Here is a 25,873-nt window from a genome sequence, read left to right as displayed (position 1 = left end):
CGACACAGCCAGATAGTAAAGTTTGTCACGTAAACAGAACATGCCAATTCGTTACTAGTATAGCACACCGGTGTGTTGGAGAGTAAAGCCACATTTACAATCTGAGTACGACGTTTCGCCAGTAATTACAACTAGCTTCATCAAGCGACAGCCAGCTTTGTGGAGAAATCCTCCCGTTTCGTTCCGTTTGTCTGTCACCCATAATCATGCCGCTATTTTTGTCCGTCATCACTGCCACCGTTTGGAAGAATTACTTTTTTTAAAGACAATTGGACCCATTCAGCATTTTTTGGAAATTCGCGTACACCCAATTAAGCTAAAACATCACCTTTTGCCAGAGCCGCAATTGCTGAATGGCCTTACGTGGGTTCGAGGTTAGCCTGGGGTTATGGGCATAACCGTGGTGCAGAATCACATCAATCATATCAAGGGGTTGTCGGGCGTGTGGGAGGTACTTAAGAATATATGGCAAAGCATTCCGCACAAATTAATGTTTATTTTTTGTGGTGCCTCCATTCCATGAGAGATTTTCTGCACTTCGTTGCACAATGTGGAGCACGTTACTCTCGCTCTGAACTTTGCGGCAAGTGGTGTAATGGAAAAGGCACAAGCACATGACGACGAGTGGTAAAAAAAAATACTCTGATAATATAAGCATTGTCCTTGAAACTGATTGGTTCACACCAGAGACAGCTTTCTTTTGAGCTCCCTCCACAGATTTTCTATGGGATTAAGGTCTGGAGACTGGCTAGGCCACTCCAGGACCTTAATGTGCTTCTTCTTGAGCCACTCCTTTGTTGCCTTGGCCCTGTGTTTTGAGTCATTGTCATGCTGGAATACCCATCCACGACCCATTTTCAATGCCCTGGCTGAGGGAAGGTGGTTCTTACCCAAGATTTGACGGTACATGGCCCTGTCCATCGTCCCTTTCATGCGGTGAAGTTATCCTGTCCCCTTAGCAGAAAAACACCCCCAAAGCATAATGTTTCCACCTCCATGTTTGACGGTGGGGATGGTGTTCTTGGGGTCATAGGCAGCATTCCTCCTCCTCCAAACACGGCGAGTTGAGTTGATGCCAAAGAGCTCCATTTTGTCTCATCTGACCACAACACTTTCACCCAGTTGTCCTCTGAATCATTCAGATGTTCATTGGCAAACTTCAGGCGGGCATGTATATGTGCTTTCTTGAGCAGGGGGACCTTGCGGGCGCTGCAGGATTTCAGTCCTTCACGGCGTAGTGTGTTACCAATTGTTTTCTTGGTGACAATGATCCCAGCTGCCTTGAGATCATTGACAAGATCCTCCCGTGTAGTTCTGGACTGATTCCTCACCGTTCTCATGATCATTGCAACTTCACGAGGTGAGACCTTGCATGGAGCCTCAGGCCGAGGGAGATTGACAGCTATTTTGTGTTTCTTCCATTTGCGAATAATCGCACCAACTGTTATCACCTTCTCACCAAGCTGCTTGGCAATGGTCTTGTAGCCCATTCCAGCCTTGTGTAGGTCTACAATCTTGTCCCTGACATCCTTGGATAGCTCTTTGGTCTTGGCCATGGTGGAGAGTTTGGAATCTGATTGATTGGATGCTTCTGTGGACAGGTGCCTTTTATACAGGTAACAAGCTGAGATTAGGAGCACTCCCTTTAAGAGTGTGCTCCTAATCTCAGCTCGTTACCTGTATAAAAGACACCTGGGAGCCAGAAATCTTTCTGATTGAGACGGGGTCAAATACTTATTTCCCTCATTAAAATCAAGTTATAACATTTTTGACATGTTTTTCTGGATTTTTTTGTGGTTATTCTGTCTCTCACTGTTCAAATAAACCTAGCATTAAAATTATAGACTGATCATTTCTTTATCAGTGGGCAAACGTACAAAATCAGCAGGGGATCAAATACTTTTTTCCCTCACTGTATGGAGGCAAGGGATGGTGGATGGCTACGGATTAGGGGTTGGTGTAGGTTGGTGGATTCGGGGTTGGTGGATCATCAGCTGCATCATTATTGTCATATTAATTATCGTCTATAATTTATCATGATCATTTATAATCTATCATTATTATCACCATTAAAATCGACTTTCTTAATTGTAATCATGATGCTTAACATTAGAATTATCACTGTCATCTTCATCATTGTTTTTACGAGGCGTCAAGCCGTCTTTGATTTTGCGCTACGATATCGCACTTTGGTGGAGGGCAAAGTAACACACACACATCGGCATTTGTGCAAGTTGGACACGCTCCGATTGGTCGACTCGGCCGGACAGCTGTGACATCACTACGCTCGGCTCCCGATTCACTCCCTGCGGCAACTGATTGGCTGTGACGTGGCCCGCAGAAATTGGGGTTATCGCCACAGCTCCACACACATTCTGCACCGCGAACCGGCCTGGAAGACCGCTACCCAAATTTGGCACAATTGCTGTTATCGAATTTTTTAATCATGCAGTCCATTCTACGAAAGAGTAAAAACTAAATTATACATGATTCAGGACCACAGACTGATGCTTTGCTGCAGAACATTTGTTTTAGCAAGAATGAATAAATTAGCACAAACATTGTCTAATTAATACTGAATATAGGTGTTGTTTGAATAATTAACTCTAAATTATCGTATGTTACTTTACCGAATCAGTGGTGGTATACTGGTGAAGTATTTGAAATCACAATCTTGTACCTTAGAAGGTTGCGTTAATATCCTTAGTGGTCATTAAATGTTCCTCCCCTGCCATATCCAGATTTAAATTTTAATGAACCCTTAATGGATTCCTCGCTGATTACATGCTTGGCATTGTTAAGTTCAAACTGCAAAGCCTCGTGATGGTCTTGAGAACAGAACGCGTTGCGGTAAGCAGACTGGCGATCTGATCGCAGGCACTTCTGAGGGAAGCATGAAATCTGCTCTGCCAACTTCATAGCTTCTTCAAAGGCTGTGGAAACAAACACAAATATTCGTAATACATTATATTGACGACATAGTATTACGGTATTGTGTATTATACCATAGGTTGCATCACCCTACAAAGTACAATGTTGTCCAAATAGTAGACATCAAAGGCAGCATACCAACAACGTTGTTGTGCATAACATTGATTAGTGCCAATAAAACTGAGGATTCCATGTTGCCTAGCGCACCAGGCATTCTGCCCTTTGCAAATTTGCCAGTGGAACACAACCACAAGCAACTGTGGTAGTGCCAGATGTAAAAAAGTGTCTAATTTAGTTTCATGCTTATGAGCAATGATGAAAACACTTTTCAAACTTTCAAATGTATTTTGTTTTTAACCAGGTGAGAACTCTGGAGACCAGGATAGAGTGTCATTTGCAAGAGAGACCCGGGGCATTAATTAGTCTGGCAGTAGGGGGCGATTATTGTTGTGTGTGTGTGTATATAATCCCAATCGAGTCATTTGCGGTGTAATTTTCGAATGCGGCGAAAATTGGACCCCGACGCCGGCACACAATGGCCTCCTACTCTTGCGAATGACGTCCATGTTTTTTTTTTTTTAACCAACGTTCACCGTGTCACTCCGGTTATTACGCACGCCGGATTCGAACCGTGAATCACTCCAACGAGCGGCGAACGCGGGGCCGCTGGGCCCTCGTCGACGCCCCAGGGTAGGAGCATCATTTTCCCCAAGTGAGTGAACATTTTTGTTTTAAACAAACTTTTCATTGCCTTTGTTGACAAGAGACACGGCAGGAGGATAGAGTGCAGGAGCGAGCGCACGCACGCGGCCCAATCCGTGCTGCGTCGAAGACCTCTCCTGTCCATCCCTCACACCGGACTCACAGAAATGGCCTCGAGAAAAAAAGGTTTGAAAATGCGGAACTGCGTATGGAAGCTGCCATGCCAACTAAAATTTGAGAGCAAGTATAAAGTAATGAGATACCATACTATTTATAGTCGGACAGAATTTCATTATTTTATATTCTACTGCAGCGTCCACACTGCACAGTAGCCAGGTTCAGGTTATCAAACGTCTTTCTGTCACTGTTCCATAAGAGAACGCTCAATCAATGACTGAACCATTGTGCACCGACACGTAAGGGCCGTCAATCCCTTACAGCATGTAAAGGGTTAAGATACAGTTTTCGGATGAATATGATTTTCACAAACGACTTGTTAGTAAAAATCAATCGTGGATGTGTTTGATCACATCTGAACGCCATCACTATCGAGATAATGGTGTTCCGCTCGTGTTGGAGTGATCATTGTCGATATTCACGTATGCCTGCAAATTCTGGGTAATGGGGGAATCTGATGAATAAAATATAGCAACTGCTGAAATGAGCTGGCTGAGAAGAATAGTGAGTGTCTAAGGCTAGGAACAATACAAATGGAAGCAATACGAGAACGACTGGAACAAGAGGTGACACTGATCAAGAGATGAACCAGGAGAGAGACGACTGCGGTGGTTTGGACGCGCGTCTAGAACGGATCCAAAGAGAATTGTGGACTTGGCGTACACACGCGCGCGCAGGCGCACGCAACAAAACATGGAGGAGCTCGAAAGGCTCACTCCATTGACTCGGTGAAAAATGATCTCGAACAAAAAGTGCGACGAGTAGAGGAAGCCGTAAAGTTGGCGCAAGGCAGGAACAGGTGGAGAGATCTCACTCGGCCCCAGCATCTCTACGGGAAGACGGAATGGAACTAAAGAAGAAGAGAGGGAAAGATGTTGGACTGATCACTTGCGAGTATGGAAAACTATTCATGGGCATGTTATAGCGCTGAGTGTAGCGGAAAAATATACAAGTACACCTACACGGGGGATTTGTGGTGCATTGATTTGTCAAGTTTTACCTTAGAGTGTGACTTTGAAGGCATAGATGAGTGGAGTTTCTCATCAATTGGGTTTTTAATTTACTTGAACGTTCGCGACATTTTTTATATGGAATGCTTAAAGTAGCTTTCACTGTAATACTGTCACCCATGCTCACTCACTTTGCAGACACAAATGCGTCTTTTCCACTTGCACATCTAAACTGTGCCAGCCCGGCATCGGTCAGGAGGAACAGGCTTTGTTTTCCCACTGCAGAAGCAAATCCGTGCCGCTGACATCACACACAGTGTGACGTCGAGATGCATGTAGATGACTTGGTGGCGCACACAAAGATCCCCCATATAGCCTTAACAGACTGTAGGGGCAAGTGCTGTTAGCGAGCACCTATGAAGGCCGGAACGGTACACGAGGGGGTGGGTGGCCAGCACCACGCCCGACCGCCTTTGTCTCCCCAGTGGCGATGTTTACACACCGCACCAGGTACTCATTTGAGGCTGAGTCGACCTAGGGGAGGCCCGGGACCGGTTCAGATAATCGTCACTGATGTTGGCCGTGAGCGGGAATCGAACCCGGGTCGCCAGGTTCATAGCGCAGCGCGCTAACTGCTACACTACCGCTCCCCACACACTCGCACATACACTGACATACACTCACACGCCCTCTCACACACACACACAGACATACACACAGTCGAACACAGCACCTCTGATTAGCACGGTTGGCTACGTACGGTGCGAGAGACGTTAAACATACGTACACACAACACACATTTCTTCAGCGCCCCAACGCTTTGGCTAGCTTGAGATGATGTCGGACACATTGCACGCCGTATTAGCTTTGCCCCGAGCCCAGCTTTTCCCCAACAAAGATTACGGCTCGGTTCTGGCTCGGTTCGGTAAATAGCCAGTGGAAATCTACCCATGCTGGCTCGGCTCAGATGTGCCCGTGGAAAAAGGGTAAAAATCGTCTTCGTGTTAGGCAAACCTTTTCCCTTGGTCGTAATCCGATTGGCCAATCCAAAATGATGCGCCTCCTGTGCGTCAACTGGACGGCCAGTCAAAATAAGATCCAGAGCTCGGGACAGTCCAATTAACTTGGGAAGTCTGACAGTGCCTCCGTCGATAAGAGGTACTCCTACAAAAAAGGGAGAAACAATATTTAAAATATTAAGACATTATTATCGTTTACATCTCATAATAGAGACCAATGAAACAATGCGCTTGAAACTATTAAGTCAAAATTTCCGAATTGATCATTACTGATTAAGACAATAGACGACGTGGGATCATTCTAACATGTACCACTAGAGGGCAGCCTATCCTACAGATTGGGTGAAGTGATACGAGACCTGACCATCACCAGGCACTCACGGCTCACCTTAACGCAACTCACCAGACACGTGACATGCACACCAGACCACTCACCTAACACGAATCACCAGTCGTCAGTCATTGCCACCAGACCTTCACTGCTCACTACTCACTAGGCCAGGGGTTGGTAAAACTGCGGATCTCGAGCCGCGTGCGGTTCTTCTCGGACTTTATTTTATAGATTTGTTTTAAATATTCCGAATTTGGAGAGAAAAAACGGCTCTTCGTGTTATTTCGGTTGCCGACCTCTGACCATAAGAGTCCAGTTCACCATAGGCAGGGCTCAGCAACCTATGGTCCCGCATGCGGCTCATTAAGGACCGCTTCGTGACGTTATTTATTAAGGACCACCGTCTCGAATTCAAAAAAATGGCTCTTCTTGTTATCTTGGTTGCCGATCCCTGCATTAGGCAATTACACTCACAAGACACTCTCACCAGACACCACTAACGATGTCCTAAACGAATAAGAATCGTCTTTTAACAGTTTACTTCGACAGCAGGGGAGACGACCTTTGAAGTGAACGAATGTGCTCTTTTTTACCAAAGCGTCTGCAGAAGACACCCATTGTGGCATCTTCCTCGACCACCCTCATGTCCGCAAGCAAGGCCAGCTCCAGCCCGCCGGCCACGGCGTAGCCGCTCACCGCAGCAATCACAGGCTTCGTCAGCTCCATGCGCGACGGACCCTGCGTCAAACCAGCGATGACGACGCATCGGGTGCGACATGTCCACACGTACTCCTGATGCATCTCTCAAAATATTCTATGCGCAGCGATCTGGAAAACGTCTTATGTTGTCTTATATAGATTTATACAGCGGCACCTTGTTCCAAAGCGCTTTACAATTACTGTATATCCATTGTACATACGATGCGTTTGATATCTCCTCGCTAAAAATGGGTCACGCCAGTTGCCTCACCTATGCCTGGTGGGGTATGTCGTCAGCATAGCAATGGGGATTAGATCACCTCATCCTTCTCTGATATCCATCAATTCACTACACTTGAGAACCCGATTTAACCACGGGTGGCTGAACCCGGATTCAAACCCAGCGGTGACAGCTCAGCTCTCCCATATGTGAGCCATACTGTCACCTATTTTGGGAAAATGTCAACGTGCATCATTCCTCATGGAGAGGCTGGGTGAATGGGCATCTGTTTTCTGGTGTTAATTGCTGTGGTGCCTAGGCCGACTGACCTGACCTGCCTGTCCTTGTGCTAAAAAAATGTCACACGTTTGCAGTACAGAGTTTGTTCAAGTTTCTCTGTGTAGAATGTCAAGCAATAACAAGGCATTCACCATTGGCCCAGGCCCTTTGCCTACGTCTGGTATTGAGATCGGTGCTGTCGTGTTGGCGAGTTCTTTCAAGTCGTACCCTGCGCAAAAGTTTCCACCTGGAATAAAAACAAAAGTACATTACAGTACGCACGTGCAATTTACCAAGGAATTACGTTCACGAGAACGTTACTAACATATATGAAATAGTAGCTAGCGTATTCTCCGCATTATAAGATGCCACAAAGTAAGACGCGTCACACCCCCCTCCCCCAAACCTGTGCCCAGTGTCAATAAGTTAAAAGTAATTTGCTGCTGAAATGAGCATTGAAGCATTTGTGCTCAGCTCTTGGTTTACAGCCCAGCAGAGCCAGTGGTAGAATTTCAACGTTCCTATGGCGGACGTCAGTGTATCCAAAGGGTAAATAAAACTGTACAAATTGTTAATTTGAAAACAGAGCGAGTTAATATGCTTACTGTATAGTAAAACAAAACAATGTATTGTGTCAGACCATATGGGAGGGCTGAAGGCAGGGTGAAGGCACACAGCATCTAGGATACGGAAACCATCTCCTAGTAAACCTACTCACAGCAATAACGATCCACTTGATATTGCACGGCCTGTCAGCGAAACTAATGCAGGCAGATCCACCGGTCTGCTCATGTGAATGAATAATAAACATATGCTTTTTACGGCCAGGTATGAGCCCATTGAGATTCGTGGCAATTTTTTTCAAGTAACGTAAAATCAACTGGTAGGCTCCTCCACTGGACGGTCTGAGGGGACATTAACAACTCAAATACTGTAATGGGTTTAAAATTAATATAAACAACTTTTGCACATTAATACAATCATAAATAATCTTAACGGAAATCTGTTATTTCATTGAGTGGGGTTTGTTTCACAGCGTAAATATGCTGTTAGATACATTTTTCACATGATTGTAATTATAAGAATGTACTCAAATCGGAGTGGTGATTGTATTCCGGCTGAAAGATTTTACTCTTTCAAGGCACTAAACCGTGGGGTATTTCCCAGTGTCCTTTCATGTCCAGCGGAACTTGGGATTGTTAAGTAAAAGGTCATCGGGGAGGCGGCCCGGAAAGTCGTGCCTCCCAATTATTTGCCCATGCTCGCTTCTGTTGGGGGTGATCATGAAGCAATTGCTCACAGCTAGCAGGGACAGCAAAGTGGAAAACTACGACTCGCTTGCCCCTGGAGCGCTCCTCCGCATTCGCTGTGCACGAGCAACCGCCTGCGCTATTTATTTTTAGCACGAGCAGTGGGCCGTACCAAATAGGTGATCTCAACATGCGAGGGGAATGCGGCGACGGGCCAGGATTGTATCACGCAAACATCTGGGTTTTTCATATTCACGCTGGGCTCCCTGTAATAATACGGTCACTAAATATCCATTATTATTTTTTTTAACGTGGAGTGTCTATTGCGTTACAACGCGCGTCTCTTAACACAATGCGCCTTCGTATCTCTGAACTTTGCGGTGGCGCCTACCTCCACCTACTCGGAATTCTTCTCTCATACAGTTCCTCACCACCGCTTCTGCCAAAAACCCTTGGGCCCAGCCTTCATCGTACAATCATTCATCGTACATGTTACACCTTGTAATAACCTTGGCACTGAATAGTATAATCATGATGTCATTACATGATCATGATAAAATGTTAAAACACCAAACTGAAACCTTTGCAAGGAATCATGTCTGCATTTACCACATATACTTGCGGTGAAAATGCAAACAAAACAAACATGCTCTGACAGCGTGTGCATTGTCTTTGAAACTGATTGGTCCACACCAGAGACAGCTTTCTTTAGAGCCTAGTCTCAAACAGCGTTAGACCAGAGGATGCCAAAAGGTGAACAGCACAAGGACAATGCCACTATCAGGACATTGAGAGCTTGGGGCGAGCAGCTACAGCTACCTCCTTTGCCAGGATTAAATTATGATAATAGGGTTTTTTCCCTTTCTGGCAATAAAACAGTTGTGTTAAGATGTTCCATCACTAAACTGAAACCTTTGCAAGGAATCGTGTCTGCATTAACCACATATACTTGTGGTGAACATGCAAACAAAAAAAACCATGCTCTGACAGTATGTGCATTGTCTTTGAAACTGGTAAATGCAGACACGATTCCTTGCAAAGGTTTCAGCTTGGTGTTTCAACATCTTAACACAACTGTTTTATTGCCAGAAAGGGAAAAACACTATTATCATAATTTAATACCGGCAAAGGAGGTCTCATGATGATCATGAAAACATTACCTACTTAAAGAGTTTTGACATTTCTAGCGTACGACCTTAAAATGATAAAACGACGAGTGTTTCGTAAGTCGCGGGCACGTATTGGGGGCGCTGGTTGTGCACTAACGGAGTCGAGCATGTTGGGGAGGCATTAAAGGCTAGAACACAGCCTGGGGGGCGGAAGGGGGGGGGGTGTCTGGGAATAGTGAGTCAGACAAAATCTACCAAAATAAGTGCCGACAAATGCTAATTGAAGCATAAAGGTTCTGCTTTATGTGCTAGGATGGGAACACCATTTTTTACACATTTTATATACATGAAATCATGAGCCAGTGAGGGCTTAACTGGAGAGAATGGAAAGCAGTTTAATGGCATTACAGCACTACGCTTCAATTGGAAAGGGTTAATTATTGCGGCTGCGACATGTACTCCTGAATGGCTTCTGTATGCACGTAAACATTGACTATACAGTATGTGTAAGTGATGGTCTTGCAGTTCTGATTTGGAACGATTTGAATATTTTTTTCAGGTACCACCTTGAGATATGCCATTGTGCAGTTTTGGAAACTACAAGGTCCTCGCACCTGTGATGTACATCTACTTGGCTAAGTCAAACGTTCAAGAGAACTTTTTAGCAATTAGCCTATTGCCCACGACTCCCATTATCCGCTGCAGCCATTGGATCTGCAAACAAAAACTCATCAGCGGATCTATATTTCCTATTATCCAAGCTTAATCCCTGGATGTTTTCCTGCAGATAAGGGGAATAACGTTGCGTATAACCCCATGGGTAACAGGAGCTGCAAAATTGGTCCCCGCAAACCTCCACGCAGAAGAGGTATTCTTTAAAAAAAAACGTGTTAGTATTTATCACTCTCACCAACGACAACCAACCCATAAATCAAGACCTCAAGAGTGAACCTCGCTGCCGGCTCAAGTGCCGATCCCCCTTCTGGGATGGCGTTGTTGTCACCATCCTAGAATCTCACCCACATCGGGAAGGACGCCGGAGAACGGAGTGGAACAACGCGGAGATCCCGAACAGACATCCGCTCTAGACCAAAACATCGCAACCTCCTGGCTATGACATTCCTCGAAGGCACTTTGGTGATCATCAACCACAACAGAACATGCATAGGCTTTGTTGGCCATGTAACCCAACCTATGAACCATTACTTATACAGTCATACCTCGGTATACGACTGCTTTGGAATACCTCGAATTTGGTATACGTCATGTTTTGACGAGAATAAAATGTCTTGGGATATGACGTCTTGCTTGGGATATGAGGCGCTCGCTAGAACTTGTATGGGTCGGGATGAGTCACCGAGGTACACGTGTAGACCCTGTTCACGACTGAGACAAAGCGCCGATACTCAGTCTGACTGTAGATCTCGTTCAGTGCACAACCCTTGCTAGAACTCTGTGAATTTTCACATGCATTTATTTTAATGTATGTATGCATTTTAGTAATAATAAGTAGTGTCTACATTATGTTATACAACCCCATTAATGCATATAATATGCCATATAAAATATCATTTATTATACTCTGGAACGGATTAAATTTCGATTTAAAGCTTTCGTGACTGCAAGGATTCATCTTCTTTGGTTCTTTCGGTAAAGTCACGCAGAATGAGAATAAAATAATAAATTGATAAAATAAAATAACACAATATTCTCACTTATTGTGTTATTTTATTTTATCAATTTATTATTTTATTCTCATTCTACGTGACTTTACCGAAAGAACCAAAGAATCTGGAACGGATTGGTTCCTTTCCCTTGATTTCTTATGGGAAACATTCGTTTGGTATTCGTCATTTTCGGTATAGGTCCTCCTACCTTCTGGAACGAATTAACGACGTGCACCGAGGTACCACTGTAACTCACTCTACTCTGTGCTCCTTCAATTGAGGAACAGCAAAACGAATTGCCTCCGGAACTTACCAATGCCGTGCAGAACCAGCACGAGCAGGTCATCGTCCTCTTCAAACGCGGTGAACGCTTCGTGGAGCAACTGGGCCGCCTCTGCGTTGACGCAATTACGGACGTGAGGCCGGTTTATTCCGACCGACAGAATGTTGCCGTGCCTCTTACTCACAACCGATCCTCTAACTGAAAAAAGAAAAAATTACAAATGTTAATTTATATTCGTGAATATTTTCGACTTGTGACGGCGCCACAAAGGTATTCGCACGCTCTCGTGGCGAGAGAGAGGGGTGAAGAACTACGGACGAGCAAGAAGGCGTCCGGGCACCAAGAGTTACCCAAATTCAGCGGCCCTCTATATATTAAGGTGTTACCGGTCAATTAGGTGCTCACGAAGCAGCACTTGCCCCAACATTCTGGTTAAGGCTATACGGGGGCGATCTTTGTCTTTGGACACCGGAGCACTCGGCGAACACCCACCCACGCGTGCGAGGGAGAAACACTCAATCCCATACAGACGGAACGGGTGGAGTCCACGTGTCTGCTGCACCCACGCGTGCGAGGGGGAAACACTCTATCCCATGCAGACGGAACGGGTCGAGTCCACGTGTTTGCTGCACTGCCTCCCCCTGGCGAACCAGGGTATACGGCTCCTCCTGGGGTTGAAGTTTGACGTCGATTTGACGCCTGGAAGTTGTTTTGGCCGTCCTCGACTTACGAACGCACGCACTCACGAACCGAAACTGCGGAAGTATTTTGTTAAGCGGAGCAATCCTCAACGAGAGTGAAGTTTGCGCGTGCGCGTGACTATCTGAACCGGTCCTGGGCCTCCCCTAGGTCGACTCAGCCTCAAATGAGTACCTGGTGCGACGTGTAAACATCGCGACTAGGGAGACGAAGGCGGCCGGGCGTGACGTTGGCCACCCACCCCTTCGTGTGCCGTGCCGGCCTTCGTAGCTGCTGCTACTCGCTAACGGCACTTGCCCCTAAAGTCTGTTACAGGCTACACGGGGGATCTTTGCCTTTGTGTGCGTGCATCCACCACGATCACCTGGCTCCCCGTGCGTGCAGAGACCCCTCGACCCAGGGACGCGAGGGGTCGCGGGGCCACAGAGGCGCCCAGCAGCGAAGACAGGGGAGAGAGGGGAGACACGGGAGAGAGGGGAGACTCGGGAGACAGGGGAGACACGGGAGACAGGGGAGAGAGGGGAGACACGGGAGAGAGGGGAGACACGGGACAGCAAGGAGACACAGACACGGGAGAAACAGCAATCATCATCAGGGCGTCTAGGCAGGAGAGTCATCTTCAAGGTATGACGACGTCTCAGCAGGAGAGTCATCCTCACGGAGTCGATGTCCCTACAGCAGTACTGGAGACACACACACACGTGTTTGTGTGTGTGGGAGACGAGAGAGTGGGCCCTGCCAGTCGATTCGATTCCCGTGTCGCGCTCACAAGCAAACTCATTGTCGATTCAGGAATCTGGGTCAAGTTTCAAGTGCAATTGGTGTCACCAGGTGAGACTCAAAGAGACCCTGAATCAGGATACTGTATTTATACTGGAGGAATCCGATGAGCTATAAAGCTCTTTTTTTACATATGTATAAAAAATATATACTGGGGGAATTCGATGAGCTATATATCTCTTTTTGACATGTTCACATACCTGTCAACCCAATTCAGACCTTATTGGTCACCCCGTGCCCCTTATAAATGTCAATGTTCATCCTACAAAGTCCTATCACAAGGAAGAAACACAATACTTTTTTGCCCGTATCAAAACGTCTGTACGCCGTATGGACCGGAAAACTCAATTTCCATGTACAGGAATACGGGGAACAGGTGTGTGTGTGTGTCCAGTAGAGGCGGGTCAAAATGTTACAACAATATAAAAAACACGATATGAGTGGAAAGTATAGGAGAGGTAAGCAAATCACTCCAATAAATAAAAACAGTTTTTCTTCTTTTACCACTGAGCTATGAGCTTCTTTTTCAGAAGCGACCTGACCACAAATGATTAGCTCAACAAAGTGGCTTAGGGGCTGTCCATAAATGACGTCACGCACCTAGGGGGGGGGGGTCAGACATTTGTGACGATGTGTAACGACGGGGGGGGGGTTTGAGAAATGTGACGTCACATCAAAATGCGCAACTTTAAATATAGACAAACACGTTCTACTTAATTAAATATAATTATTTATGTTTTCTCCTACACCATCAGAGTGCAGCGCCACATTAAATACGCACTACAATGACAATAGTTTAAAGCGATTTGAAGCACTTTTTTTGGGGGGGGGGGCAGAGCTTTGTGACGTCATATTTAAGGGGGGTTCTGACTTTTGTGACTGGGGGGGGGGGGGGTAAGACATCGTCCAAAATCGCGTGACGTCATTTTATGGACGGTCCCTTATGTGGAAATTTATAGCAGTCAAATAATCTAAACGCAGATTTTCATTGCAAGGGTGACCTGGGGCACCAATATGGTAAAATCTAAACAAAGTACAGCAAGGAAGCAAAGATATATCAGAGCACAAAATAACCAGAAATTAGACCAAAAAATTCCACTCAAATATCGCATTTCTGATTTTTTTTTAATCACAACATAAAACACGAAATTAAATACTTGGTTTGGACAAATTACTTTTAAAAGCCAAGATCTAATTAATGATTGCATTATTTCTCTTGACCTGTATTGTTTGAACTGTTTAATTATATAGCAACAAGCCGTTTCGTAATATCTCTTTGCTGTCTGGCGCTCACAAAATCCCCCAGCAGCGGTGGGTGGGGGGTGAACGAGGCATTTTCCGGAGCTTAGCCCCAGACAGCTCCAGCTGCAATTAAAACTACAGTGAACACCGTGCAATAACTCTGCTCCAGCAACCAAGGCTTCTACCAAAGCCCCGAGTCAACCTTGGTTCAGTGAAAGGTCGCTCATTTTCCCCTCGTGCGCCCGGTCTGGTCCTTCCTCCGGCCATCCATGCTGTCCACTCCCCTGCCCCTCTTCCAAGCCCAGACTCGAGGATCTTACTTTTTTTGCTACTGCATTACTGCCCCCCCCCCCCTCTCTTCTGAAATAAATATGGCGAGACGCAGTCACATTTAAACGCTGTATAAACTAAACTTTTCATTTACCAGGTAAGGCCCACTGAGCAATATAGCCCTTTTTCAGAAGCGACCTGGCCACAAATGATCGCTCAGCGAAGTGGCTTAACGTCGTGAGCACATTTACAGCACCTAATACTCTAAATGCACGTTCCTAAATGTGCAGGGAAAAACAAGAGGTCCCGGAGAAGAATACACACGGCCACGGGGAGAACATGCAAACTCCAAATATACAGGTGTCAGGGTCGGAATCGAACCTAAGACCTCCTGTATACCAAAGCGAGGTAGTTAACATCTCCTAGCCACCGTGGCGCCATGAAGCCCCAATTATATTGTGATGTCTTATGCCGATCTCTCCCCTATCTTGTTTATACTGCTGCAATGCCTTCACGATCTCTTTCCAAAATATCCTCGGCCATGCTTTGAGTTTCCAACTTTGTACTTCAGCCAATGGTGGCATCCCCAAGGCCCTGTGAGGATTAACGCCTGGCATGACGTCAGGCGACACAGCTTGACTTTTAAGCTTTTATTAGCTGCTTTGAAGTGAAACCATAGTAACCCATGAGGTTAAACTAAAAAAAAATGCATTTCCAATTATTACTTCAACTGTACGGAGTTATGTCACAAGATTATGAAACTGTCACACAGAACTCTTGTAGTCACATGTTGACATCCAAGGACCACTTCTTCAGTCCGTTTCAATGAGCCTCTGTGCATACGAGATGTAAACCACAATTCACAAGCGGTATATCACAAAAAATGTTTAATGACACCAATGTGACGAATAATTATATTAATCAACTCATTGCATTTATTGCACAGGAACAAACTGGAATGAATCGATGCGTATATATAATACACCGCAGTTTTAATGAACAGAGAATTGCATCTTTATACAAAATGTACTCATAATTCTCAACAATATAATCCCTTTGTTTTAAGGAGCATACATTCATGTTACAGAGGGCATTGCTTTCATTTATACTTCTCGTTCATTTCTGCTTCCAACTTGATTAAGTATTCAAAAAATCGTTCAGCATCCTCCAGATTAACGTTCATCTGCAACGACAAACATCACATTAAAAAACAAAACCTGAGTATTTTTCTCATCTCATTTGATCTCTTTGTCAATAACCCCCTTACAACCCCCACCACAAACAATCGTTGGACTATCGTCCTTGAACACCGTTTCACTTGCATCCACAAGGGCAAAGTGAAAGTGTTTTTTTCCTGCTCACATAAGCGTTGAGATGGCCCTCCGCCAGCAGTGCAAATTACACATTCCAAGGCCATTTGCCCCACAGCACCAACTGCCTGTGCTGACTTCACAAATTAGTACTCAATTTATCAACTTTGGATGGGTGACAGCTGTGTCAAACCTTAACTAGGAATTCACAAACCTTCCCAAATTGCAATTCAAGCACTTCAAGAATGGCACCTGGCCAGATAAATATCGATTGTAAGTTACATTCCTTTTGCAAACCACCAGCTGAAAGACAGTCTCTCCAATTCCCAACATGAGGGTTGTTTGACCATACTTCAATATGCTGGTCATTGTGGGTTGGTAAAAAGGAGGCGGGCCAGAACCGGTTCTGATAGAACTTGCCACCCATGTTAGCCGTGCCCAGAATTCAAACTCAGGTCACTTGGTTTATTGTGGAATGTGCTCACCACTGTACCACCACTCCAGCCTATTACTTATTTCGAGAATATAGCAAAGCACACATTACAGGATTAATAATAATGTAGAGACAATTAACAAATGAACACCTTGTACATTTGGTATTGTGTCCTGATAATCAGCCTGGGTGAATTCGACTTTTATTTTTATGTCACTCTTCATTTTGGTCCACATGGCTTATTTGGTCAATTTAACTTCATCTTCATACGATATTTAAATATGCATGTATTCACAAACAAATATCATGAAACCTTATTACATTGAATGTTTTCAAATGTGTTTAGTAACCTGAGCGAGGGCTATTAGTGTATATGTGTATACCAATGCCAATGTGCCCATGTGCGTATCAAACCTTGTCAGCCTGAACATAGTTTTTGCCCATTCCTGACGTGGAGCTTTTGTATTTGACCAGTGGATCCAACGAGACTGGCTTCTTTCCAAACAACCACACCTGGAACACACACGTGTGTGCCACACCAAGGAAATGACCGATGACTCCACCGTTCACGAATCGATATGTGAAAGTTGTTTTACGATTGATTTACTGTCGCATCTGCACAAGAGAGAGAGGGCTTGCCACATGTCATCAAGAAAAAGTCATTGTGCATGTTCATTGCCTGAAATGTGCATCGCCGCTGACAGAAAAAAACATACTTTATTTCTTTAATGTAATAAAAATAGGATGTACTCACCAGAGCTTCAGCGCCATTTTTTGGAGATAAAGTATACGTGTTCGTGAACATCCTGATCTAATAGAAAACAAAAAACTATTATTACAATTAATCATGTTTGAGATGTTCCATTTGCACTGCTGGCAGAGATATAATGGGCAACAACTCCGTGTTTTTATTGTGTAAAGAAAATGTTAATCATGGAAACAAACCCATCAAGGCATTGGTTAGCATACTATAAAATTAACCTGTCAACCTGAGTTTTGAGTTTTATTCCCGGCTATTGCGGACATCAGCGGCGAGTGATATCTGAACTGGTGCTGACCCAAACCCTCTCCCTTCGCCAAACCGCACTGAAAAGTGTGCATTATCAAACAACTCCCAGGAATAACGTAGCTTTGGGAGGCCTTCATCCAGCAATAGATTGATAAAGAGCTGTATATTATCAATTGTGAACTCAACTAAATAACAGTGTCACACCATCAGTGTCAATAACAATTTTAAGATCACTTTCGCCATACCTATTGCTCCCATGAGGCTGCGATTAATGTAGACGTAACGCGAGAAAGAAAATCACATTCAAGTGTGCGGTCTGTGTTGTGTAGGTGGGGATGTAATATCAGTGCATATAGTGTGTGAGCAAGGGTAAAAAACATTACCAGCCACATGATTGGAAGGATTAGAGTCCAGAAGAAGGCAGGCAATATGTTGTATGTCATATTTGTCATTACCAAACCAGGGCAAACCACACTCGAGTACAGTCCCTATGAAGACACAGGTGTAAAAATAAAATTCCCATCAAAACACAACTTCAAATGCAATCTTTGAAATATCAATAGAAGTTGTAATCTAGGAAACATGTATGACAGCGCTTGCATGAGCACGTTAGAGAGTACCTTCTCATTGTACTGCTGGTTGAGTACCACGCTCAGTAAATCGACTGCGTATTTGGATGAGCTGTAGGGCTCACAGCCTTTCTTGTGTTGAGGATCACTGGCATTGAAGGCTGATGCTCTTGCATTGCTCGAAGAAGTCCACACAAGCTGTGATGGCGTGTCTGGATGACAAAGCAAATCCTCCAATTGACGTATCTGGGAACACGCACACACACGGAACGTTCTGCATACATTATTTAACTAGAAACACACACAAACGGGAATGTGAGGATTCCATAACAATTAAATAACATAGACCAAAAATGCCCTCGTGACTTATGGTTTATAACTGCACGAACCTGGGCAACATAATTACATTGATAACATACGTTTAACACTCTAGGGCTTTTCGCGACCAATATTATCATAAAGTTTGTTTGGGTTGGATTGGCAGTACCTCGCTGGGTGAGAAATGCAACATATTTTATTCAATAACAGAACAAGAAAACCTACAAGTCTTCAATAGAATGGAAGGCGAGTAGATTAAAAATGCATGGTTTCCCGTGACTTAACAGTAATGCACGGAGCGTGCAGCTCACTAACCAAGATAAAATGTCCAAAGACATTGGTCGTGAAAACGTGCTGCAGCCCATCTTCATTCACGCTGTCTTCTTGGGTTAGCAGCCCCTCGCCCGTGGAAAACATCCTTACAACATTCCTAATCATCATCATCACACACACATGCACACGCCACTTGTAAAAATCACTAAAAGCACTTACCATTAAGCTAGGCAAATTGTAACCATTTAACGAACACTCTATCTTAAGCATAGAATACACGATACCTTCCAACAATTGGTAAGAGATAACATTTACACATCGACCTTCTTGCCACTCTCACCGGTTTAGGTCCGGGTTTTTTATCCCGCGCTGTGTTTCATGCCGGGGTATTTCACCACTTGTGTAGTTGGGTTGCTGTGATATGGTGATACTATGATATATATTCGGATATAAGGTCCAGGATAAATCGTATAATCCGTTTTGAAAAATATAGTTTCATTGTATTTTGTTGCATACTTTATCTATTGAAATATGTTATTTCAATGTTTCAAATGAAAGTTGACAATAAAATGTCTTAACAAGTCTGAATGACACTTTAAATAAGTACTTTGCACCATGTTTCCCGGATAAATGAATTTCATGGCGATGTGATGTTTTATAGTTTTATTATTTATTAAGTAACTGAGACACGTTGAAGGGAAACAATAAAATAAAATATATTTTAATATGAATCACTGCAGTCACGAAAGCTTTAAATCAAAAAGTAACTGAGAGTGTGTGCTTTATGAGCGTTGCAGTTTGTGCAGTTGCAATTACTAGGTATGTTTCTCTCAGTGTTACAAAAAAATCCGCACAAATCAAAATTGCGTTGCATAGAATGCAGTCACCTAAAAACCCATAATGCACCGCATGAGACAGCTGCCTGCCGAGTAGCATCCAACCACATCGCCGCATTATGAGTGAAGTCAAACAGCATAATATAGCGGATTTTGGGTAGAAAAGATTAATTGCATATACAGTGAGGGAAAAAAAGTATTTGATCCCCTGCTGATTTTGTACGTTTGCCCACTGACAAAGAAATGATCAGTATATAATTTTAATGGTAGGTTTATTTGAACAGTGAGAGACAGAACAAAAAATCCAGAAAAACGCATGTCAAAAATGTTATAAATTGATTTGCATTTTAATAGGGGAAATAAGTATTTGACCCCTCTGCAAAACATGACTTAGTACTTGGTGGCAAAACCCTTGTTGGCAATCACAGAGGTCAGACGTTTCTTGTAGTTGGCCACCAGGTTTGCACACATCTCAGGAGGGATTTTGTCCCACTCCTTTTTGCAGATCTTCTCCAAGTCATTAAGGTTTCGAGGCTGACTTTTGGCAACTCGAACCTTCAACTCCCTCCACAGATTTTCTATGGGATTAAGGTCTGGAGACTGGCTAGGCCACTCCAGGACCTTAATGTGCTTCTTCTTGAGCCACTCCTTTGTTGCCTTGGCCGTGTGTTTTGGGTCATTGTCATGCTGGAATACCCATCCAAGACCCATTTTCAACGCCCTGGCTGAGGGAAGGAGGTTGTCACCCAAGATTTGACGGTACATGGCCCCGTCCATCGTCCCTTTGATGCGGTCAAGTTGTCCTGTCCCCTTAGCAGAAAAACACCCCCAAAGCATAATGTTTCCACCTCCATGTTTGACGGTGGGGATGGTGTTCTTGGGGTCATAGGCAGCATTCCTCCTCCAAACACGGCGAGTTGAGTTGATGCCAAAGAGCTCCATTTTGGTCTTATCTGGCCACAACACTTTCACCCAGTTGTCCACTGAATCATTCAGATGTTCACTGGCAAACTTCAGATGGGCATGTATATGTGCTTTCTTGAGCAGGGGGACCTTGCAGGCGTTGCAGGATTTCAGTCCTTTACGGCGTAGTGTGTTACCAATTGTTTTCTTGGCGACTATGGTCCCAGCTGCTTTGAGATCATTGACAAGATCCTCCCGTGTAGTTCTGGGCTGATTCCTCACCATTCTCATGATCATTGCAACGCCACGAGGTGAGATCTTGCATGGAGCCCCAGGCCGAGGGAGATTGACAGTTCTTTTGTGTTTCTTCCATTTGCGAATAATCGCACCAACTGTCACCTTCTCACCAAGCTGCTTGGCAATGGTATTGTAGCCCATTCTAGCCTTGTGTAGGTCTACAATCTTGTTCCTGACATCCTTGGAGAGCTCTTTGGTCTTGGCCATGGTGGAGAGTTTGGAATCTGATTGAATGATTACTTCTGTGGACAGCTGCCTTTTATACAGGTAACAAGCTGAGATTAGGAGCACTCTCTTTAATAGTGTGCTCCTAATCTCATCTCGTTACCTGTATAAAAGACACCTGGGAGCCAGAAATCTTTCTGATTGAGAGGAGGTCAAATACTTATTTCCCTCATTAAAATGAAAATGAATTTATAACATTTTTGACATGCGTTTTTCTAGATTTTGTTGTTGTTATTGTCACTCACTGTTCAAATAAACCTACCGTTAAAATTATCGACTGATCATTTCTTTGTCAGTGGGCAAACGTACAAAATCAGCAGGGGATCAAATACTTTTTTTCCCTCACTGTATGCCAAATCGCACAAACCAAACCCGCATAGAGAATTATATAGAGTGTGCAAATACTTATTTATATTCTCGTTAACTTAAAATTTCTTGGTTTATTTTATAAATATTTTTTTATGCTGATGCAGCACGAGCATTAAATATTTGTTGTGCAGAGCTGTGTGGAAACATAATGCAATTACAGTACCTGGAAAATAGCCCAGAAAAGTAGGCTGACCAGTTAATACGAGGGTTTGGCATAATCCCTGCGTTCAGATAAAGGTAGTCCAAGCGCGTGTATCTGTGAAATTGACACACGCACACTCTCAGTTATAGAATTGTGATCTCACGTGGAATTTATTTGACTTCAGTATGAAATACAGCACTTATGTCTTCTGGTAGACAAGAGATGGCGAGGGCTTGGGGAGGCCATCATAAGAGCCGTAGATTGATCAACGGTTAAAAGGAGAGACATTTGTGCTGATGAGGGCCAAAGAAACATGTCCACTGGCAGGGACGGAGCAATGAAATGAGCTCATGTGCAAGAACGAGCATAAACTGTTGCATTGAGAGACTCTAAGAGACGACAAAGACTTGGGGAGACCTTCATCTAGCAGTTGACAGAATATGAGTAATGATGAGGATTATCCAACCCTAATGCCCCCCCACCCCCCACGTGAAGGTAGATAAGGAGGGTACGTCCATTGTAATGGGCAAATAGAAGTGAAGCTATAAGAATAGGTGTTACCCTTTCTGGCAATAAAACAGGTGTTAAGATGTTAAAACACCAAACTGAAACCTTTTGAATCCTTGCAAAAAGGTTTTGATACTGGCAAGCGAGATCCCATGAGAAGTGAAGCTCCAGTCAGAAACTGTTAAATAAGAACTTTTTTTCCCACTTCCTACGCAACCGGGTTCAGGTGCACTTCGCACCGTTGCTTGATTTGTTGCGCCGCTCGGTACACAGACTCCACATCGCTCACGTCCACGCGCAGCAGGGCCACGTCGGCACCGGGGTGAGCGGCCAGGAGCTCCCGGCGAGCGCCCTCGGCCCGCACGGTGCTCCGACACGCCAGGCACAGGTGCAGGCTGGGCTCCCGAGCCAGGAGACGCGTGCACAGCGCCAAGCCTATGCCACTGTTGAGACACGGCACATCCGCACATATCCGCATCATCGATTAGCACGGTTGGCTACGTACGGTGTCAAAGAAGTTCGGAATACACACACAAGGAAAACGTCGGACAAGTCTTTTCACAGTGGGGGTGCGCGCTTATAATCCGGAACTGTGGAGGTGGGGGTTGGTGGATCACACAAACGTTGCTAAACTCCCTTGTCGTGGGCGTCGAGGTGCCATACCCTGGTTTTCCAGAAGGCAGTAAAGAAAATGTGGGCTCCAACTGTATGTATAACTTCTTTCGCACAGTACATAGCCAACCATGCTAATCGGTTGTTCCATCTGTATGGGATAGAGTGTTTCCCCTTCGCACGTATGGGGCTTCTCTGGGTGCTCCAGTTTCCTCCCACATTTAAACACGCATTAATTGGCCGATAACACCTTAATGTACAGAGGAGCTCAGAGCTTGGGAAATTGTTGGTGCCGGCTGATGAAGGTGGCTGCCTTCCTGCTTACAGTGAGGGAAAAAAGTATTTGATCCCCTGACTGATCATTTCTGACTGATCATTTCTTTGTCAGTGGGCAAACGTACAAAATCAGCAGGGGATCAAGTACTGTTTTCCCTCACTGTATCTGTGGTTTCTCGTGCCTTTTGAGTCATTGTTGCTATGGGAGTGCGCATTGCAAATTGAATTCATATCCTGTATTATTATTGTTAGCTTGCCATGACTTCCAGGCTACAACTTCTTTGGTTCTTTCGGTAAAGTCACGTAGAATGAGAATAAAATAAAAAAATAAAAAAATAAAATAACGCAATACAATTCTCACGAAAGCTTTAAATCGAAATTCCAGGCTGCAAGTTAAAATTTTCAAACTGCACTCTTTTAGCCAGGGTCACGGTCAAAACTTTAGAAAAAAGAAGTTCGATTTTCCTGACTCAGCTTATTAAAATCAAAATTCTTTCACATCAAGGGTAATTCCATGATGCCGGACGTACAAGTCAGACACTTAAAGATGTGGGTGCTCATTAACAATTAAGGTGGCTTTTACAAAGGCAGAGTTTGTCTAACAAATAGGCCTGCAATTCAGAAAAAAACACCATTCTCGTCCGATTGCGTTATCACGGGAGACACGCTCGTAAAATGCCACGAGGTTGGATGCAATCGAGACCAACAACTCTTCATCCACACTGGGATGACGGGGGCATTGCGTCTCCTGCGCGTGTCAACGCATCGACTCATTCCATAAACAAGACACAATTGATCAAACTACTGATAACTATTTTCAAGATTAGGGGCCGTCCATAAATGACGTCACGCACCTGGGGGGGGGGGGCGGTCAGACATTTGTGACGATGTGACGACGAGGCGGGGGTTTGAGAAACGTGACGTCACATAAAAATGTTACAACTTTAAATAAATATAGACGACACGTTCTACTTAATTAAATAGACTTTTCAATAAATGTTTTCTCCTACAACATCAGAGTGCAGCGCCACATTAAATACGCACTACAATGACAATAGTTTAAAGCGATTTAAAGCATGTTTTATTTTTTGGGGGGGGGTGGCAGAGCTTTGTGACGTCATATCTGAGGGGGGGGGTCTGACTTTTTGTGACGCCGTGTGACGAGGGGGGTCAAAAATCGCGTGACGTCATTTATGGACGGCCCCTTACGACCCATGATGTACGTCACTGTACTTCTCTTTAAAGTTTAAAGGGACACGAGTGTACCGCGTGCGCGCACGTCTGTCTGGTCAAATGGCCTTTACAGAACACAGCGAGAGAGAGAAAAACCCAACGAATTTGTCAAGGAAAAACTATAACGTGCCATACACCACCTGTAAATGGATCACAGACTTCCTGTCTGACAGGAAGCAGTGCGTTAAGCTGGGAACACAAGTCTCTGGCTCCAGGTCCATCAGCACCGGAACTCCTCAGGGCTGCGTCCTTTCCCCTCTGCTCTTCTCCCTGTATACCAACAGCTGCACCTCCAATCATCTGTCCGTCAAACTATTGAAGTTTGCGGATGACACCACCCTCATTGGGCTGATCTCTGGTGGGGATGAGTCTGACTATAGGTGGGAAGCTGACAATCTGGTGACCTGGTGTAGCCAGAACAACTTAGAGCTAAATGCTCTAAAGACAGTTGAGATGGTTGTGGACTTCAGGAAGAATACAGCACCACTCACCCCCATCACCCTGTTAGACTCCCCAGTAAAAATTGTAGAGTCCTTCCGCTTCCTGGGCACTATTCTCTCCCGGGACCTCAAGTGGGAATTGAACATCAGCTCCCTCACCAAGAAAGCTCAACAGAGGATGTACTTTCTACGGCAGCTGAAGAAATTCAACCTGCCAAAGACAATGATGGTGCAATTCTATACAGCGATCATTGAATCCATCCTCACCTCCTCCATAACCGTCTGGTACGCTGCTGCCACTGCCAAGGACAAGAGCAGACTGCAGCGTATCATCCACACTGCTGAGAAGGTAATTGCCTGCAATCTACCGACCCTCGAGGACCTGCACACGACAAGGTCTATGAGGCGAGCGAGGAAGATTATGGCCGATTTCTCCCACCCTGGACACTCTCTGTTTCAGCTACTCCCCTCCGGCAGAAGGCTTCGGTCCATCAGGACCAAAACCTCACGCCATAAAAACAGTTTCTTCCCATCTGCTGCTGGCCTGTTAAACAAGGCCAAGGGCTAACACTGTTTTTAACATTTGATCTACATAACGACACGTTGCTGATATTAACTATGTTTCCCTATTTGTATTTTTAAATTATATCTTAAAGCTATTTTATATTCGATATTTATTTAATTTTATATACTTCAGCCCCTTAGTGTTAGACTTTTAACCCTTATTATAGTAAGACTTGTTTAAAACTTATTTAAGATTTTAGATTCCTATATGTTGAATGTATGCACCATCCTGCCAAAGTAAATTCCGTGTCGGTGTGAACTTACATGGCGAATAAAACCCTTTCTGATTCTGATTCTGATAAAATAGGCCCTTCGTAGCACATGCATCACATACAATCGGTGCAAGCATAGTAATAATAATACTAATCGATGAGACAATGTTAAACGATAATAAAAAACGCACCACATTGTTAACAACTGGCGTTAAAAGGGACAAAAAAAGGGATAGGTACATTGCCCGAAACATCGCCTATTGCTTTCTTCTAAAGGCGCAGCGATGCCTGTGCAGGTTTACCACTGCCAACGACGCAGCAAGCCTCCTCCGGCACGTGTCCAGTACCTGTTAGCGCCCGTCACCATCACCACCTTGCGCTCCGCATCCGTCCATCGACCCTTCACGCTCCACGCGGCCTCCTTCATTCCTCGCCCCGAAGCGCGCGACCCTCCTTCGCCCACGGCACTTTAGACGCCTTCGTGTGCCGTAGGTTGTTACCTTAATAGGTGCTCGCTAACAGCGATAGTCCCAGCAGTAGTTTACTTATGGGGGTGTAGTTGCTATCGCACGGAGCTGAACCCCGCCCGCCCCCCACACACCTGTTCTGTGTCAACGCAATGCACGCGGCGAGTGAAGGTCGAGCGAGCGACGTCCACCCGCGGTCAAAAGCAAAACTCGAGGATGACCCAAGAGAGAGAGAGAGGCACGCGGACGACTCCTTCACGAGCGAGTTGA

The 25,873-nt window shown here is 44.7% G+C and overlaps 2 protein-coding genes across 3 annotated transcripts; both read right to left on the bottom strand.

Annotated features, from left to right (window-relative positions):
- Positions 1–476: 476 nt before the first annotated feature.
- LOC116951678 (carnitinyl-CoA dehydratase-like) lies at positions 477–13,087 on the bottom strand. The gene is made up of 6 exons (XM_032970493.2): positions 12,681–13,087; positions 11,648–11,815; positions 7,461–7,555; positions 6,704–6,848; positions 5,775–5,924; positions 477–2,933 (listed from the first exon to the last, which is right to left on the bottom strand). Exons 1-6 carry the CDS (start codon positions 12,967–12,969, stop codon positions 2,704–2,706), a joined length of 1,077 nt encoding a protein of 358 aa, XP_032826384.1. The 5' UTR covers positions 12,970–13,087; the 3' UTR covers positions 477–2,703.
- Positions 13,088–15,480: 2,393 nt separating this feature from the next.
- Positions 15,481–25,873, bottom strand: HSD17B7 (hydroxysteroid 17-beta dehydrogenase 7). Of its 2 annotated transcripts, XM_032970473.2 has the most exons (9): positions 25,484–25,873; positions 22,039–22,242; positions 21,314–21,406; positions 18,563–18,677; positions 17,981–18,175; positions 17,744–17,848; positions 17,106–17,162; positions 16,766–16,864; positions 15,481–15,791 (listed from the first exon to the last, which is right to left on the bottom strand). In XM_032970473.2, exons 1-9 carry the CDS (start codon positions 25,561–25,563, stop codon positions 15,708–15,710), a joined length of 1,032 nt encoding a protein of 343 aa, XP_032826364.1. In that variant the 5' UTR covers positions 25,564–25,873; the 3' UTR covers positions 15,481–15,707. The 2 variants fall into 2 exon arrangements, with proteins under 2 accessions (XP_032826364.1, XP_032826373.1); XM_032970482.2 differs by lacking the exon at positions 21,314–21,406.

The sequence above is a fragment of the Petromyzon marinus genome, chromosome 3 (genome assembly GCF_048934315.1).
Source record: "Petromyzon marinus isolate PM22_M1 ecotype Great Lakes invasive population chromosome 3, UKy_Petmar_22M1.pri1.0, whole genome shotgun sequence".
Classification (NCBI taxonomy): Eukaryota; Metazoa; Chordata; class Hyperoartia; order Petromyzontiformes; family Petromyzontidae; genus Petromyzon; species Petromyzon marinus.
The sequence above is the reverse complement of the archived record's forward strand: the minus strand, read 5'-3'. Positions and strand labels throughout refer to the sequence as shown.

Excerpts from the sequence above, each read along its gene's own strand:
- LOC116951678 (XM_032970493.2), bottom strand. The coding sequence starts at position 12,969 with ATGACTCTCCTGCTGAGACGTCGTCATACCTTGAAGATGACTCTCCTG. Across the intron at positions 6,849-7,460 it reads GCAAAGGGCCTGGGCCAATG|GGTCCGTCGCGCATGGAGCT; the intron begins GTGAATGCCTTG and ends GGTTTGACGCAG. Across the intron at positions 5,925-6,703 it reads TGTCTTCTGCAGACGCTTTG|GAGTACCTCTTATCGACGGA; the intron begins GTAAAAAAGAGC and ends CCTTTTTTGTAG.
- HSD17B7 (XM_032970473.2), bottom strand. The coding sequence starts at position 25,563 with ATGAAGGAGGCCGCGTGGAGCGTGAAGGGTCGATGGACGGATGCGGAG. Across the intron at positions 21,407-22,038 it reads GCGCAACAAATCAAGCAACG|ATACACGCGCTTGGACTACC; the intron begins GTGCGAAGTGCA and ends TCAATTTCACAG. Across the intron at positions 18,678-21,313 it reads TTTTCTGGGCTATTTTCCAG|GAATGTTGTAAGGATGTTTT; the intron begins GTACTGTAATTG and ends GATGATGATTAG.